This window comes from Tupaia chinensis, unplaced genomic scaffold, assembly GCF_000334495.1.
Source record: "Tupaia chinensis unplaced genomic scaffold, TupChi_1.0 Scaffold139484_1, whole genome shotgun sequence".
NCBI lineage: Eukaryota > Metazoa > Chordata > Mammalia > Scandentia > Tupaiidae > Tupaia > Tupaia belangeri.
Window position 1 is genome coordinate 261,128 of NW_006199369.1, and position 18,897 is coordinate 280,024.

General features: G+C 41.7%; 1 protein-coding gene across 3 annotated transcripts in view; it reads right to left on the reverse strand.

The window, feature by feature from the left end:
- The window catches only part of HUS1 (HUS1 checkpoint clamp component), a 23,482-nt gene extending 9,761 nt beyond the window's left edge, over nucleotides 1-13,721 (reverse strand). For 2 of the 3 annotated variants that reach the window (XR_001371397.2, XM_006161933.3), the window contains exons 1-4: nucleotides 12,942-13,553; nucleotides 12,686-12,862; nucleotides 5,890-5,997; nucleotides 4,799-4,873 (exon numbers count right to left, since the gene is read on the reverse strand). Coding sequence is in view for 2 of the 3 variants with exons in the window: in XM_006161933.3 (XP_006161995.1) it covers nucleotides 4,799-4,873; nucleotides 5,890-5,997; nucleotides 12,686-12,862; nucleotides 12,942-13,175 (594 nt within the window). In the remaining variant the exon portion in view is untranslated. The other variant, XM_006161934.3, reaches the window with a different exon arrangement.
- Nucleotides 13,722-18,897: the final 5,176 nt, after the last annotated feature.

Here is an 18,897-nt window from a genome sequence, read left to right on the forward strand (position 1 = left end):
TTCGTGTGTGTGTGTGTGTGTGTGTGTGTGTGTGTGTGTGTGTCCAAAATCCCAAGAGGATGGAGAATGGAGAAGTGATTATGGTGTGGCCACATCCCATTGGTGGTGCTTGCTCCCTTTCCCTCCCTCTTTCTCTCTGGTGAATGCGGAAACCCTCTTGACTTTTTGAAAAACGGAAAGAAAAAAAAGAGAAAAATAGCTGCACAAAGTTGCTTGTATGATCTAGTAAACTTACTTTTGAATGAGTAGTATTCATTTTCAACCTTTTTCTTCCATTAACTAAGAAGTACATTGTTATATTTCTTAACCCACTCTCCTATAATCTAGAATACTTGAGGAAAATAAAATAGATAGCCTTTTGGCTGGAACCGCCATCTTCCAGTAATTAACCAAAATGATGAACACAGAGAGGCACCTCATATTTGTTCTCTAGGCCTTTTAGAAAACATGGAGTTGTTCCTTTGGCAACATATATGGGAATCTACAAGAAAGGTGATATTGTAGACATTAAGGGAATGGGTACTGTTCAAAAAGGAAAGCCCCACAAATGTTACCAGGCAAAACTGGAAGAGTCTACAATGTTACCCAGCATGCTGTTGGCATTGTTGTGAACAAACAAGTTAAGAGCAAGATTCCTGCCAAGAGAATTAATGTGTGTATTGAGCATATTAAGCATTCTAATAGCAGAGATAGCTTCCTAAAACGTGTGAAGGAAAATGACCAGAAAAAGAAAGAAGCCAAAGAGAAAGGTACCTGGGTTCAACTAAAGCGCCAGCCTGCTCCACCCAAAGAAGCACACTTGGTGAGAACCAATGGAAAGGAGCCTGAGCTACTGGAACCTATTCCCTATGAATTCATGGCATGATGGGTGTTAAAAATAAACTAATCTGTGGTCTATTAAAAAAAAAAAAAAAGAAAATAGATAAACCAATTCCGGTAGGTATCCTAGACCACCTACTGGGGCTCTGCAGAGCTAAAATATGACATAACTCCATTTCTTTCAAACAACCACATTTCCAAAATCTGCAAATCCAGTTACTTTTGAAAAATAATTGTTTTAAATACAAATAAATACTTATTCAAGAAAGCAACTTGCAATGGGTCTAGATTCACTTCAGGCTTAAATGCTCTCTTATTCTTTCTAGAGATTCCAAAATCAGAGTAATGAATTATATTCCAACTCACTCCTGATCACACGTGGTATCTGGTACATGGTGGCATCCAATCAACAGTTATCAAAAAAATTAAAGGAAAAAAACTGCAGTAATTCTCTGAATATCAGTCAATTCTGTCTATTTTATAACTCAGACACCTGGAATATTATGGGCATCAACATGCTTGATTTCTTTTTTTTTTTTAAAGAATTATTTATTTTATTTTATTTATTCATTCATTTTATTTTTTAATTTGATCAGAGAGAGACACAGAGAGAAAGAGAGAGAGAGAGAGAGAGAGAGAGAAAGTAAGTGAGGAAGCAAGCCACCAGGTCCAGGACTTGAACCATGATTGGCTATGTGGGAGTGTCCAGCGCCTTAACCACCATGCCACCTGCTAGTCCCCCGCTAGATTTCTTAAGTATCAGATTTATTGAGTATTTCTCAAGTATTAAGTATCAGATATTTCAATGATGTCCTTAATAGCTACCTACTGTCGGTGGAATGATGGCTGATTGCACTGGGCACCAAAAATAAATTATCTCTAACTACAAAAAGTGAGAAACCCTGTGATGGTTGCACTATTATCCGCATTTGGAGTAACACCCAACACTAGGGTTCACACCAAGCAGCTAGACCCAGAGGTATGGCTCAACTGTGTGCTCATGACACCTCCTCCCCACATATCTGACTATTTTAATCATTATGCAAATCCTGAGAAGCTTGCTTCTGAGCTAACCCTTGAAGTACACACACTATGGGGCAGCACACATCACGATACACTGCTCCTTGGTGTGGTCTGAAGATAGGCAGCATCTGCATCCCACAGAACTGAGACGCACAGAGCCCTAGATCCAGCCCAGACCTCTGGAATTAGACCTTGCATTTAAAAACATTTAAATTTTTTTTTTTTTGCCAGAGGGCAGGTATGCTTGCCAGGGAGAGACAGAAAGGCAGGCAGATGGAGGAAGCATCCCCCCAATGGGGAATGGTAATACAGCATTCCCTTTTCTATCTTTCCCACCTGTTAGGGATTTTGGACATACATGCACATGTGCCCAGCATGTTTAAGCTACTGAGTCTGGAACTGTGGACTTGAATTGTGGAGTCAGCCACATGGGATCCAGTAGCCTTAACTACCAGGCCATGAAGCAAGCCTCAGTTCATGCGTTAACCATATCCCAGTATATGCACATGCCTGGGAGAGCGTAGAAACATCTAAAGAACACAATGTAGATTCTTAATAGTCCTGGCCCTTTTTCTCCTCCTAAACATGTCACATACACAACCCTCAAACCTATTCAGTCATATCTCGAATTAATGAGGGAAGGAAGGGGCTGAGTATACCTGACGGGAGGGGATGTGTTCTCAGTGTATGGTGCTGAGTCCTACTTATTCTCTTTAATTCTACTGCCTCTAATATTCAGTTACACAACTCTGGTTATCTAGATAGATCTCATTATGTACAACAAACTTGATAACTTTCCATTTAGTAATCCCAGATCTTAGTGGCCATTCCACAAAATTTCTGTCTTTCAAATACCCCTGAAAAGAGAAAACAAAACACTTCAGAGAAAACTAAATGCCTGGGATGATTTTATCCAAATTAACTTTCTACCTTTATACTTTGCTGACTCATTTCCTCTTGATCAGAAAGAACAAACAAATGGATGCTTCAATTAATTAACTGCCCTGCCTTTTCTCTCCTGGGCTTCCAAAGCCCTCTGGAAGTCCCCAGGGTATCCCTGGAGGAAGCCAGCCTGACAACTGGAACAACACCCTGGCAGTCACAGAGAGCAGCATACTGCTACATCTAAGCAGATTTTAAATTAAAATGAGATCTATAAAGACTAACTTATGAAAGAAAAGCTTTATGTCAGGCCAGCCCAATGGCAGCATGACTCTTAAATGAGCAGAACTCTAGAGAAAAAACAGCCCATGACCATTTTCTAGGTGTCAGATTTTGAGATTCCTAACATGCCTTGAGGCCAAACTTTACTTCATATCTTTACACTTGTCACTGCCCTCTGACTGACCAGCCTGCCTGGGCACTAGACATGGAGATGAGCAGGACAAGGTGACCCTTCCAAGCCAATGTAGCTCAGCAGGAGTACTGAGATACAGGCAGGAATTTATCACATACTCTACACAAAGTAGCAGGGCGAGGGGCTCAGCAGCCATCCGCAAAGGTCTAGGCTGAGCAGTGAGAAGAGGCCAGTGCTCTCCAGGGGAAGGCAGAGAGAAGATGTGAAATGCAGAGAAACAGAACCTGCAAACAAAAGGGGCCATCAGGAATTAGAGCCCAGAGTGGCTCGGCATGGAAAGCAAGATGCTGGAGCAGGGATGTGGCTGGAGAGTGGCCCAGCAGACTGCAGACCGAAGTTTACGCTTCCCTAGATGGACGGTGATTTTTAAACAATTCAGGAACACAATCAATCATGCATGGTTGTGTGTGTGTGTGTGTGTGTGTGTCTAAGTTTTTGCTATAGGGCATAAGTACTCTCTAGAGAAAGAGTGATGAGAGGAAAGGTGAGAAATCAGCCCCCAGGGGAGATGGCCACTCTGCAGTCCCTTCTCCTCCATTCTCCTCTCAGGATTTGGGACACATACACAGGCCCCAGCATGATTTTCAAGCTGCCAAGTCTGGGACTTGAACTACAAAGTCAACTATGTGGGATTTAGCACCTTAACTGCCACATCACCTGCTGCCCCAAATGTTTTTTTGGGAGAGAGGTCAGTAAAGGAAGAATCCAGGATAACTCCACATATGAGCAGAGTGATCCACTGAGTTCCCATCACTGTCACAAAGTATAGCATCTAAGACCTGAGACATAGGTGACCTTCAGAAAACATCCATTAGCTTGGGGTAAGCTGTCTGGAGCAAAGACTGGTATGGTGTTACAGAGCTTTGTCCTTTGCTCACTGAGAGACACCTGGCAAGAGATTAGGACACTCCAAACTCACCAGTCTTATCAGTGATTCATTAAGAAAGTACACATCAGGCCAGCCCTGTAGCACAGTAGTAAAGCACTGTGCAGGGAGGTGGATCCCACACGATCACCCACAGTCTGAGTTTTGGCCCAAGCAGCTGGAAATACATGCTGGACCTGCATGTGTGCATGCCCAAAATCCTAGCAGGATGAAGAAGTGGAGGAGTAAGGACTGCAGCTTGACTATGTCCCACCGAGTACTTTCTCTCTCTCTTTCTCTGGCAAACATAACCACTCTCTGGGGGAGATGGGGGAAAGGCAGGGGGAACCCTATTACAAATTGTACACATTAGCAGATAAAAGAATGTTCTGTCCACAATATATAGGAAAAAAGGGTAGAATTGTTGGACAGATGTTTAATGTACTATAAATATAAACATGAGGAATTCAGAGCAAATATCAAAGCTTTCCCTGGTGAATGCGGCTTAAAGGCACTAGAACAGGTTTCCAAAGGGAACTCTAAGCCTGCAGGTTGTCAACACCAAGCCAGTCCTCAGTACAGGCACTCACCCTGCTGGGATGACTCGGGCTAAGTGTTAAAGTGCCCCACAGAGAAGGTGTTTCGCAGACTGTGCTGTCCACACTTGTCAAGTGCTCGTGCAGGCTAACAAGTCAAACACTGCAGGGTTCTGTTCTAAAGAAGTTATAACTTACAAGGTGATCGCTGATGTTCCTCATTTTCTCCACAACACTCTTCATAGTCTTCAAGACTGGTAAATAAATACAAACCTAAAAAACCAATGAAAAAAATCAAAGTGTTAAAAATACTGATATACTGACAGATAGTGATAAATAATTTTGGAATATATTTATGCTCAAACCCTCTGGAATCCTGTTTCAACATATCCTGAAAATGGTTCTTTTGAAAATATAAAAAGAAAGTATTTTATAGTCACTAGCTCATGGACATTCAAGCAAAATTACAGATCTGGATGCCTGTCTCAGTTACCTGGTGCACATCCCTGACAGAATGCTTCTGGTTCAGTGACAATTACAGCATTTCAGCCAAAACACCCAGACACAAGTCCACAGGGACTAAAAGCAGGTACCCAGCAGTAGGTCCTCCTCTGAGGATATTGGCACACAGGCTCAGGGGCCTTTTCCCCACAATGTGCAAACACACAGCAAGCAGCCCCCACATCACATGCGAGACTGCTGCTAATGATGCCTCAGGGCACAATGGCCTCTCCAGCAGGGAAGATGTCTTCTAGCGCACACAAACCTGTTTCCCCCAGTCTATCTTTGTCATTTCTTCTGAACCAAATTGTGAGCAGGAGGCAAAGGACCTGTGGGCACCATCTTTACTGTCAGTGGCTGTGGGTCCCTCCCAGCAAGACTGGGAACTCCAGTGAACTCCAGCTCAAGACCCAAACGGCTCTCCTCTTTATTCTCTCGTGCTTATCTGGATGCCTGTCCTGGTGCGTCTCCTGACCAAGCACTGTGAAACTCATGCTGATGCTTCAGGCCACAGGTCTGACTGGCCTCCAAAGCATTACTTCAGTCTTCTCTGTACATTCTAAGAGGGTATGGCTGTGGCTGTCCTACTGTATGCAACATGCTTTTCCATGCTTCATATAATGACAAAAGGCAGATACCCCATTTTTCTCCTTGAATATTTTTTTAAAGTGAACATCACTTTCACTTTAGGCAACATACGGCTTTCAAACAAAGTAGTCTGCAGGACGATGGCTACTGTTAGAGGATCCCAAGAATGTCTATAACCTGTGATGGACAAAAGCACTTACATCAGCATCTGGGACCACTGGCTCATGCAAGTCCTTCCACAGTTTTCTCGGAATAACCTTGACAGGAATGTCATGCGTCACAACGCGGCTACTATTGGACACAGATAACTGGCAAGAAGAGAATTAGTTAAGATATTTTCATGTTGTCACTATTAAAAAAAAAACAGGGGGCAGGAAGGCTGGTGGCGAGGTGGTTATGGTACCCATATCTCTCACAGATTACTTTGCAGTCTGAGTTCCAGACCCAGTGGTTTGAAAAGCACACCAAGAACATGTGTGTGCACGCCCAAAATCCTGAGAAGAAAGTGAAGGAGAAAGAACTGCGATGTGGCCACCCCCTCAGGGGTGATTTCTCACTTTCATGCTCTCTGCCTCTGTCTCCAATAAGTGCATGTGCCCTACAGCAAATCAAAAAAACTCCAGGAGAAAAAAAAAACTAAAGATCCAAGCAGAAATAAATGAAATAGAAAATAAAGAAACTATACAGAATATAAATGAAAGTAGTAAAAGCTGGTTCTTTGAAAAGATAAACAAAATCGATAACTAGCAAGACTAATTAAGAAGAACAGAGAAAGGAACCAGGAAAATCAAATGTGCAATGAAGCAGGCAATTTAAGACATAATAGAAATACAAAACAACATTAGTGGATACTATGATCTATCTGACTGACTATCCACCAAAACAAGAAAACCTAGATGAGATGGACAAATTCCTGGACACATATAACCTACCAAGATTGAGCCAGGAGGATACAGAAAGTCTGAATAAGCCCACAACAAGCCAGGAGATTGAATTAGTAATAAATAACTTCCTAACAACAACAACACAAAAACCCTGGTCCTGATGATTTAACCTCTGAACAAAACTTTTAAAGAAGAGTTAACCCCCACTCTGCTCAAGTTATTTCTAAAGATCCAAAAGGGTAGAACTCTCCCAAATTCATTCTATGAAGCCTCCATCACCCTTATCCTTAAAACACACAAGGATAGGACAAGGAAGAAAAACTATAGACCAATATCTCTGATGAATATAGATGCAAAAATTCTCAACAAGATACTAGCAAATAGTATACAACAACATATAAAAAAGATTATACATCACGACCTGATAGGCTTATTTCAGGTATGCAAGGACAGTTAAATATATGTGAAACCATAAATGTAATACACCATGTTAACAGAAAGAAAAATAAAAGCCATAAGATCATATAAATTGATGCCAAAAAAGCATTTGATACAACATCCCTTCATGATCAAGACTCTCAGCAACATTGGCATAGAAGGGTCATTTCTCAACACAATAAAAGCTATCTATGAAAAACCCACAGCTAACATCATCCTGAATGGAGAAGAGCTGGAAACTTTTCTACTAAAAACTGGTACCAGACAAGGATGCCTACTTTCTCGACTCCTTTTCAACTGGAAGTCCTCAGAAAAGAGAATAAAATAAGAGGCATCCAAATAGGAAAAGAAGAGGTGAAATGATCTCTATTTGCAGATGACATGATTGTATACATAGAAGAGCCAATGATATCCATGCGAAAATTCCTGGAAGTAAAAAGTGAATACAGTAAAGTTGCAGGATACAAAATCAACATACAGAAATCGATAGCATTTCTATATACGAATAACAGGCATAATTTCATTTACCATTGCCATAAAAAGTATAAGACACCTAGGAATAAATCTAACCAAAAAAGTTTAAGACCTCCACAAGGAAAACTATGAGAAGCTAAAAAAAGAAATTGAAAATGACAAAAAAGTAGAAGCACATCGCATGTTCCTGGATTGGAAGAATTAATATAATCAAAATGGCAATTCTACCCAATTTAATCTATGTATTTAACACAATCCCAATCAAAGTGGCAGAGACATTCTTCACAGATCTAGAAAAGACAATCAGACAATTTGTCTGGAATCATGAAAGACCTCATATTGCCAAAGCAATCTTGCACAAGAAGAGTAGAGTGGGTGGCATCTCACTCCTTGACCCAAAAATATACTACAAAGCTGTGATAATCAAAAGAGCATGGTACTGGCACAGAAACAGACAGGTAGAACAATGGAAAAGAATAAAGACTCTAGAAAAAAACTCCCAAACATACAGCCAACTGATTTTGGACAAAGGGTACCAGTCAATCCAGTGGAAAAAGGAAAACCTCTTTAGCAAATGGTGCTGGAAAAACCAGATATCCACCTACAGAAAGACGAATCTGAGCCCCTACCTCTCACCATTGACAAAAATCAACTCAAAGTGGATCAAAGATCTAAACCTAAGACCTCAAACTATAAAACTGCTCCTGGAAAACACTGGGGAAACTCTGGGTGATATCGGGGTAGAGAAAGACTTCTTAAATAAGACCCCCAAAGCACAGTTAATAATCCCAAAAATAGATGTGGGATTATATCAGATTAAAAAATTTCTACATGGCAAAAGACACAGTAATTAGTGTGAATCGACAGCCCTCAAAATGGGAAAATATTTTTGTAAACTATGTCAACAGATAAGAGACTGATAACCAGAATACACAGGGAACTAAAGCAGCTGTCCTAAAAAAAGATGATCAACCTATTAAAAGATGGGAGAATGAGTTGGAAAAACCACTCTCTAAGGAAGACATACGAATAGCCAAAAGGCATATGAAAAATGCTCGACACCCCTCATCATAAGGGAGATGCAGATCAAAACCACAATGAGATACCACCTAACTCCAGTCAGAATGACTAAGGTTAAAAAAAAAAAAAAGATAAGTGCTGGCAGGGGTGAGGTGAAAGGAGAACTCTCCTACACTGCTGGTGGGAATGTAAATTGGTCCAGTCACTATGGAGAACAATATGGAGGTTCCTCAAAGATCTACAAATAGAACTACCATATGATCCAGCAATCCCAATTCTTGGTATCTACCCAAAAGACAGAAGAATCCTTAGTCGGAAAAGTGCTTGCACATCAATGTTTATTGTGGCATCATTCACAAATGCTAAGACATGGAATCAACCCAAATGCCCATGAATAGATGAATGGATTGAAAAAGTGTGGCACCTATACTCTATAGAATACTACTCAACCATAAAAAACAAGACCCTGACTTTTGACAGAAAGGGTATGAATATGGAAGATTTTCTGCTGAGTGAAGTGAGCCAGACTATGAAGGAGAGATACTGTATGTCTCCACTTAATACATACCAAGTGTCCACATTCTAGAGCTGAAACTGAATGACTAGAAGATGTAGAAACATAGAAAATGGTTATAAATACCAGATACAGTGTGGGAAGAAGGTGGGTGAAGGAGTAGAGTCTGTGGAAGGACATTAAGGAGAAAAATAGAGAGGAAAGGCATTTACGGGACAAAGAAATGGGTTATTATCTGTTGAAGATAAAAAGTATAGCATTCTCAAGTGGGCTGGTAAGCAATGTATACATGTTGGAATATTCACTTTGCAAGCTAAGTAATACATGTGATTGAAAGTATAAAAGAAATTGAAATAAAAAATATATATTAAAAAAATATTGCAGGGACCAGCAGTTAGCATAATGGCTATGTCGCTGGACTCCCATGTAGTTGACCGTGGTTCAAATCCTGTACCTGGCGGCTTAAACTCATGTCGGGCACGTGTGCGTGTGTGCCCAAGACCCTTAGAGGAGAATGGAGAAGGAATTGTGGCATGGCCATCCCCCCTGGGGGGGTGATTTCTCGCTTTCTATCTCTCTGTCTCTCTCTTTCTGGCGAGCGTACATGCCCTATAGCAAAAACCTCTCCCCACCCCAAAAAAAAAGAAAAAAAAATATTGCAAATGAAAGCTGGCAGATATTGTGGTGGTTAAGGTGCTAGACTCTCACATGGGCAACTGCAGTTTGAGTCCTGGACCAGTAGCTTGCTTTTTTGCTATCTCTCTCTCTTTGTTCAAATTAAAACTAAAATAATCAATAATTCTTTGAAAAAAGGTAATAAAATAGTTGAAATACCAAATCTAAGTGCATGTTTGCAATAGTCACTCAATAGCCATTTGGTCCACATTCCTGGCAAGCATATTCTGCTCCAAGTATTGTTAAGAACTAGTAAATATGGTGAACAAGACAAGGTCTATGTCCCAGTCAATAGAATGGATCAAAAAGAAAACAAATACAATTATATAACATACTCACTGGAGACCTGAAGAAAGCACAACACAATACCAGGCTGAGCAGAGGGCCGTTCCTCACACCAGGGGCTTAGGAAGGCCTCTGTGAGGTGACATTTAATATGACACCAAACAGACAGAGGCAATGGCCACAGAAAGATGTAGGGAGGGGAAGGGACAGTGTTTTAGGCAATTGGAACAGCGTTTTAGGCAATTGGGACAGCATATGGAAGTCCGTAAGGCAGAAAGAAACAAACTTGCTCCACTGAAGCAACCAAGAGAGGAGCATTCTTTTTTTTTTTTTTTTGGAGAGATTTTTGCTATAGGGCGCGTGTGCTCGCCAGACAGACAGAGAGAGACATAGAGACAGAAAGCGAGAAATTGCCCCCCAGGGGGGATGGTCACGCCGCAATCCCTTCTCCTCCATTCTCCTCTCGGGATCTTGGGCACGCATGCACACGCGCCTGGCGTGAGTTTTAAGCCACCGGGTTTGGGACACAAACCGCGGTCAACTACATGGGAGTCCAGCGACATAGCCATTACGCTAACGGCTGGTTCCCCGAGAGGAGCATTCTTTTACCATGGCACACTCAGCTGCTACAGTCTCTTTTTATTTTTTTCTTTGTCAAAGGACATGCACACTCGCCAACAGATGAGATGGGAAGAGGAGGGAACACACCCAGTAGGGTATGATCACACTGCAATCCTTTCTCCTCTGCTTCTCTATCCTGTTGGGATTTGGGGCATTCACACATACATGCCTATCAAGCTAACACAGCCAGAATTTGAACTGCAGTCAGTCATGTGGACCTAGCTCCCCTAACCACGAAGCTACCAAGATGTGCCCAGAGTGCTGCACTTTCTATACGGCTGTCCAGATCAACTATGTTGATCTAGTGTGTCTACAAGACTCATAGGTTGAAGCATCTTTCACTTGAAAGAGAAAACAGGAAATGTTACTATCTTGCTTTCCTGAAGTAACCAAAAAACACACTAAACTTATACCATGTCATGGGAAACTCTGATTAGCTCTAAGAACTGCAAAGAGCTGAGAAGTTTCGAAGGAAGGTTGAGAAATTCTCTTGCATAAAGAGCTTACACCTAAATACCACACTCAGCTGCAGATGTATAAAATACAGTATACATAACACATAGCTGTACAGGCCAGTAGGTTGGCATAGTAGTTAAGGTGCTGGACCCCCACATGGCCAACCACAGTTCAAGTCCTAGACCTGGTGGTTTGAAACTCACACCAGGTGTGTGTGTGTGTGTGAGTACACCTAAAAAAGTGGAGGTTGGAAGAGAAGGGACTGCAGTGAGTCCATTCCCTCAGAGGGGCGATTTCTCACTTTCTCTCTTGCTGTATTTCTAGTGAGCACACATTTCCTATAGCAAAAATCTCTCCGAACAAAAAGAAATATAAAGTTCACAGGGGCCAGATGGTGGTGAAGCAATAAAATGTGACAACCTATAACACGATCCTATGTGGGGAGGTTCCTCGTTCAAGTTTAGAGACTTCCCTGAGTACACTAGATATGTAAAAGTATGTTTATAATCTGGGGTTGGCTGGGATGGATCATGGTATCAGGACCCTTCTGGGAATGCTCTCTGTCTCTGTCCTTCATGTAAGAAATACATACATTTTTAAGAAATTATTTAAAGAAACGCAACTTTTTTTTTTTAAAGAGTGATTTTTGCTATAGCGCACTCACTGGAGAGAAAGAGAGACAGAAAGTGAGAAATCATCCCCCCCAGGAAGAATGGGCATGCTGCAATCATTTCCCCTCCATTTTCCTCTCAGGATTTTGGGCACACACGCACACATGCCTGTGTGCATTTCAAGCTACCAGGTCCAGGACTTGAACCACAGTCAACCATGGGAGTCCAGCAATGTAACCATAATCCCATCTGCTGGTCCCAAGAAATGTAACTTTCTTCTTCTGTTGAGTAGCAAGACTGTGGGGCAAGTGTGCTCTGAGGAGCTGAGCACTAGTTCACCTGGCAGTGGCATATAAGACAGGTGTGCCACTGAAGAATGAATGGTTATTTAAAGACATGACAGTAGACAGGTGAAGACGACGAAGATGTGAAAGGTGAAAATAGATATCAACCATAACTTTTAGACTAGGAGTCAATACCACTAAAAGAAATGGAGATGCTGAAAGTTCTACTGCTTAGGAAAGGCGGCGCCAGGACCAGCAGATAGCATAATGGTTATGTTGCTGGACTCCCATGTAGTCAATCACAGTTCAAGTCGTGAACCCAGCAACACGCCAGGCACTTCTGTGTATGTGTGCCAAAAATCCCAAGAGGAGAATGGAGGAGAATTGTCATGACTGCATGGCCATCCCTCCCTAGGGAGTGATTTCTCACTTTCTGTCTCTCTCTGTGTCTCTGGCGAGAGAACACACCCTATAGCAAAACACCTCTCTAAAAAAAAAAAAAGGAAAAAAAGTGCAGCACCATAATTGATCATTGTGTGGTCAACTATTTTTAAATGCAGAGAACCTAATTCTAAAGGCAAAAAAAAAAAAAAATCATTATGTACCAGATCTTCAATTTTAAATAAAATCAATTAGCTTTCAACAACAATGTTAAAAGCCTTGACTCATAACTAATTCATTTCCTTCAAGACTAAGATCCTGGGAAATTTCAGGAACCCATCCCTCCTACTTACTAGCTCTAGAGAGACTGTGAGGCAGGGGAAGTGTTTATTAGTCAGCTTGATCTTCAAGGCTCTGGCATTCTGGGCAGTTTTCAAAGCTCGAGATAAGTTTTCTGATGTTAGGTCTAAATAAATCGCATTGTTTTCCGCTGAGACACCCTCCATTTGAAATTCGCTGAAGAAGTTTTCCTAGAGGAAGAAAACGAGGTGAGAAAACGGCATTTACAGTGTTTCCAGCAGCCCTGGAGGGTGGGGGGCTGCTGCTCACCTGCTCCAGCTCGCACCACATGCTCACTCCTCCACTGGCCAGCTTGTCCGAAAGCATGAAGTTCAACTTATCTGGGGTGATGCGCAGAGTGCAGGTTTTGGCAAGCTTAGCTACCATGTTACTGACTCCTAGGGCAGGGGTCAAAGCATTATTAAGGCACATCTTGTACCTCTGAGGACCACTTATCCTGGAGAGCTTGCAGCACGCAGGGCGCACTCTCTGGTGGACACGCATCAACAGTGCAGACACCCCGTGGAGCCTACGTCCTGTCCTCCGACCGCTCCCGCCGCGGCGTGTCCGGCAGGACTGGGGCCCCCCCGGCCCGCCCAGCAGCACGCACTCCGCACGCGCGGCCCTGGGCTCGCAGCAAGTTCCGCGAGCTCAGGCACTGCAGGCGCGGGGAGCGGGCCTGACTCGAAGGGCTGTCCACCGACAAGGACGTCTGCGGGGGAGTGCTGGCGGGTTGGTAAAGGCCGCCCGAGCGCTGTCAAGTCCCCTGAACGGCCCTTGGGGCACCGCCTCAGGCTCACGGTTCCCAACTCGGCCCCTGCCTGCTGCCAACCCCGGCCCGCCGTGCTCATGGCTCCTTCCAGGCCTCGCCTGCTCCCTCCAACCCCCTGCCCGCTCACGCGTGAAGTGGTTCAGACAGGCGGCGTCCACTATTTTGGCGCGAAATTTCATGGCAGCGTTGGGCCGGAGCCGCGGCGTCAGACCGCGGCGGACTTGTGTCCCGCTCTGGGGCCCGCCCGGAAACGCGGGGCCGCGCTCAGAGGTTCCGGCCGGCCCTTACAGTGTCCTCGGGATCGCGCCGCGGCTTCACGCCCCCATGGGATTTGGGGTCCCTGGTAGCGCCTACCGGGAGCTAGAGTCACGCCCTCGTGGGAGGTTGGGGTCCCTGGTCACGCCCCCGTGAGAGGTGAGGCTCCTGGTCACGCCCCCATGAGAGTTGGTCTTCCCGTCCCTCATCTAGGAGAGGGTGGGGAACCCCTGTCCCGCCCGGAGGTAGCTGGGGTCCTCGGTTATGCCCCAGGGTGAGGGTAGCGGCTGACCTCAGTTCCTCCTGGTCTCCAATCCCCAGGAGTGGGGATGCAGTTCTGAGAATTCACATTTTGAGAAAATGTTAGGAGGATGTTTCCCTTACCTCCCCCTGCAGGGGAGCATCCTGTCAATCAAGATTTGCAAATTGCTTTGGGACCAGCAGATGGTTTAATGGTTACATCTCTGGACTCCCAAATGGCCTACTACGGTTCTAGTCCCTGATTTGGCAGCTTGAAACTCACAATAGGTACGTGTGCATACCTGCCCAAAATCCCAAGAGAAGAATGGAGGAGAAGGGATTGTCACGTGGCCTGGGGAGGATTTTTCCAACATTGTTTTAAATGTTTTTGAATTTTGAGCATATTGCTGACTAGCTGGTAAAAACAGGATGATATAAGAATATGAGGTAAATGATGATTCTGCAACTTTGAGGATCAATGTTGTCAGATCTGATAAAATTCTTATTAGCACAAAAAAGTTAGAAATTTTTTAAAAATAAATTTTAATGGGGGAAATAGAACAATGGTTGCATCCAATGTAGTTTTTCAGAGACTAAAGATTATGTGGAGAGTTCATAATAAAATAGACAAGCAAGAGTTAATGAAGGGGGCCAAGATGAGCCTTACCTAAGGAAATAAGTAAACCTGCTCAGGTTAAATTTTTAAAAAGAACGCACACACACACACACACACACACACACCCCTTAAGTTTTTACAATACAACAGGGAAAACAGATGTTCCCGACTCACCTGCAGCTGATAGACACTCTGCATTCCTGAGAAAAGAGCAGTCCCCTTATCTGGACCTGGAGTTTGCAGAGTTTATTCTTACCTTCCCCTAGATCTAGACCATAAAAAGGAGACCCTCCCCACCAAAAGGTGTGAACCTGTGAACCTGCTCAGGTGTGGCTCTGGACACTCTCCCCCAAACTAATAAACTTAACTTCTGCTCATGCTCGTGTTTCTGTATCTGGTAAGTTTTTTATCACTAGCACACCTGCCATACTGCCCCATGGTACCACTGCACATTATCAGTGTTAAGAACTGCTATTTTTATTGTCTTTGACAAATAAGAGATTAGAACCTTGTCTTTTACTTGCTATAAAAAGTGAAGACATTAAAAACAGCTATGACAATTTAAATTATTTTTAAAGTGCAGAATACAAACATTGTGACGTTTTTGCCTAGTTTAAACTATAATATAAAGCTAAATTCTCTTTTACATCCTGGCATACAAATGCTTGCCAAACCAAATGTGAGCTATCATTTTCAGCAATAGGTACTTTTTATTACTTCATAAATTAATTTTGAAATAGTGAACATCACTTATTAAATAAGATCATTGCTACAGAGACCATGATTATAATTAAAGAATGTATCTAGGGGCCAGTATGTGATGTGGTGGTTAAGGCATTGGACTCCCACATAGCCAACCATGGTTTGAGTCCCGGACTTGGATGCTTGCTTTCTCACTTTCTCTCTCTTTCTGGTGCAATTAAAAAATAATAATGATGATGATAAATAAAATTAAGATTTTTAAAAAAATGTATCTAGGACTAGACAGGTGATGTGGCAGTGGTTAAGGCAGCTGGATTCCACATGACCGACTGCACAGTGAGTCCCACACCTGGTGACTTGAAAAGCATTCTGGACATGTATGCAGGCATGTCCAGAGTCCTGAGAGGAGAATAGAGGAGAAGAAATTGAGGTGTGGCCACCCCTTCTGGAGGGAGCTTTCTCATTTTCCCTCTTCTCTTTCTGTCTCTGTCTCCAGTGAGGATATGTGCCCTAAACCAAGAAGAATGTATCTAAACAGGGGCCAGCAGGTGGTATGGTGGTTAAGGTGCTGGGCTCCCACATGCCTGATCATGGTTCAAGTCCTAAGCCTGGTGGCTTGCTTTCTCACTTTCCCTCTGTGTGTGTGAGTGTGTGTGTATGTCTTTCTGGTCAAATAAAATAATAATAATAATTAATTAAATAAATAAAATTTTAAAAATGTATCTAAATAGACTTTGTAAACAATATTTTGTAACACCTTGTTCTTTATTGTAATTGCTTAATTTTATGCCATAAAAAGTATAAAAATACTTTTAAATTTAATAGGAAGACAGGTTGGCAAGAATCAAATAATACAGAAATTTTGACCCCCAGAAATATAAAATTTAGCTATAATTATCTTTTTTCCTAGGGAAGAATGAATCTTCTATGTACTGTAGCAACTTCTAAAGACCAAACAAGTTTGGCAAATTGAGTAACTTCAGATTTGATAATTAAATATATAAGCACTTCTTCCCTGCCTTCTTTCCAGATGATTTTGAAGAAGAAATAAAATTACTAGGGCTCTGTAGAAGCCCCATGTGCCACTGAGATGTTTTTGAAATGTCTTTTTCTGCTGTTTTCAGTCTAGCTAGTAAAGAGCTTTCTGATTTAAAACACAGCTGATCCTCAGGGGTTCATAATTTAGGGAAAGTGTTGCTGTTTATTATGCTTGTTTGGGGGAAGGCAATGCTTTCGTCTTGTCTTAGAAACTGAAACACTGGCCCGTTTAAGACATCAGTCAGGATGTACAGCCAGAAGGAAGGCCACCAACCTCCTCACAGCTGTGGAGACAGGAGACTCCACCAAGACAGCTGTCCTGTGTTTGCTAGCTGTCAACCCAACTGCAGGAGGTCCCTGTCTTTCAGCTGCTTGCTCACCTTCTCTGGTCCCTCAAGGGACAAGCGACTATTTACGGCCCTGTTGTTTGCCGTGATATCTGAAATGTTACCCCAGGGGAAGGAGACTGGCATAGCTCAGAGGTTCTCTGTTGATTCTGAAAGGCAGCACTTCTCCTTCCCACATGAAAAATATGAGGGAAAACATACTCCAGAGGTGGCGTGTGTGTCTTTTTTTTTTTTTTATTTAAATCATTCTTTCTTCATTGTATTTCTTTTTTTTAAATTTTTTATTATCATCATAATCTTCTTTATATTACATTGGATTACATGTAACTTTACAGTGTATTACATTGCTTTTTCAAAATGGAATGCCATGCATGTCAGTCAATACAGAGACATTAATCTCCCCGCTTCAACGTTCAATATCTTTTCTATGTTTTCCCCAATCATTATTATTATTCTAATTATTTTTTAAAACAGTCAATCGCTATTTCTCATTTTGCTTGTAAAAATACTTTGCCCATCATGAAGTACTTCTGAGTGTCTTTTGAGAATTATGCTCATTTAAGAGATTGGTTTTTGCTTAGCAGCTTTTCCAAGACTCTGCTCATCTTTTAGATGTCAAGAAAAAATATTCTTCAGTGAATTTTGTGGATGTTAAAATTAGCATTCATGGAACACCTGAGAAGTGTCAGGCATAGTGGCGTGGAGTAGGGATCTGAGGAAGAGCATCACCCTCACTCAGGGGGAGGGAGACCAACATCTCTTGGGTGTCTGGTATGTTTTTTTCTTTCTTCATTTTATTTTTTAAGAGAAATTTTTAGTATAGGGTATGTGTGCTCGCAGGAGAGAAAGACAAAAAGATAGAAAGCAAGAAATCACTCCATAGGGGGGACGGCTACATCACAATCCCTTCTCCTCCACTCTCCTTTCAGGAGAGTACAGAGAGACCTTAGAATATGAATCCAGCCCTTCCGTGGGTCAGCATCATGGAGTGCTGTGTTATAATGCACCAATGCAGTTGGCTGGGTTTATTTTTTATTTATTTATTTTATTTATTATTATTTTTTTAAATGTATGGAAGAAATTTTATTTTGCTTTGAAAGGTTTTAATTTCACAATATATAACCTTGGCACAGAAAGGCCCTATTAAAGTGTTACAAATTGCTTAATAAGATCAATATTTAGGTTGATTGATGAGGCTTTCAGATATTAAGTATGAGAAAGCTAATGGTTATCAGGATTTGCATACGTGATCACAATCAAAATGATAAAATAAACCAAAGACTGAAGTTTAACACCCCCAAAAGATAATTGCAATTTCTAGTGAAACATTTATTCTTATCCTATGTTCATTTCCATCTTTTACTTTCATTTTATATTGACTTTTAAAAAAAATACGGACTACATAAAATCTTTTGTGTTATCTTTTCAATCCTAATACTAATCTCCTATTGTATCTCTATTGTTTTGTCATCTAGAGTATGATACCCTTATTAAGCCAGTTATACTTACTAAAGTTTGTGAATGAAAAAAGAGAAGACAAATAATAATTAGTTCACTGATCCTCATTCAATTTTAGAAAAATTATGTCCCTAAAATAGTAATGCTGCCTGGTAAATTCTTTCCATGCCTAAACAGAAATGGAAAGAAAAGTGAAATTATGAGAAAGCTATGGCAGTTTATTAGACACTGTGTTTTTAATAGTTCAAAACTGATGATACTTAATAATCAAGAGTAAATTAATAGGCTAACATGTAAAAATGCATACTTTACTAAGTATAAAGTATATAAATAATTAGGTAAGCTTGGAGCTGACCAAGATACATAAATTAGGAGATACAAGTGTCTATCTAAATATTCTATATTTCTCTTTTTTACAGAAAATTTATTAAAGTAAATTGTTTAATATACAATTTCTCATTTGTCATTTTAGAAGTCCTTTATTGCAAAGACAATTCTTCTTTCTGATGCAAACAGCAGCCACAGTGATTACTCTGGGACACCACGTTGGTTAAATTCAGTTTCTTCTTGAGACACCAGTTTCCTTCTGTATTTTGGAGGTTACGTTTTTATTATTTCTGCCATGTCTGGTGGACTCTGATACATCAGCAAATCTGGCGATTTACTTCCCTTAGAATGCTGTGAAACTGCAGAAGAATGGGATGGCAGCCCTACTGACCTCAAAGCTTCTGATACATTCATTGGGTTAAGGATGGTCTCTTCTGTCAGGAAACCTTATTAATGGTGTATGTGGCTTCA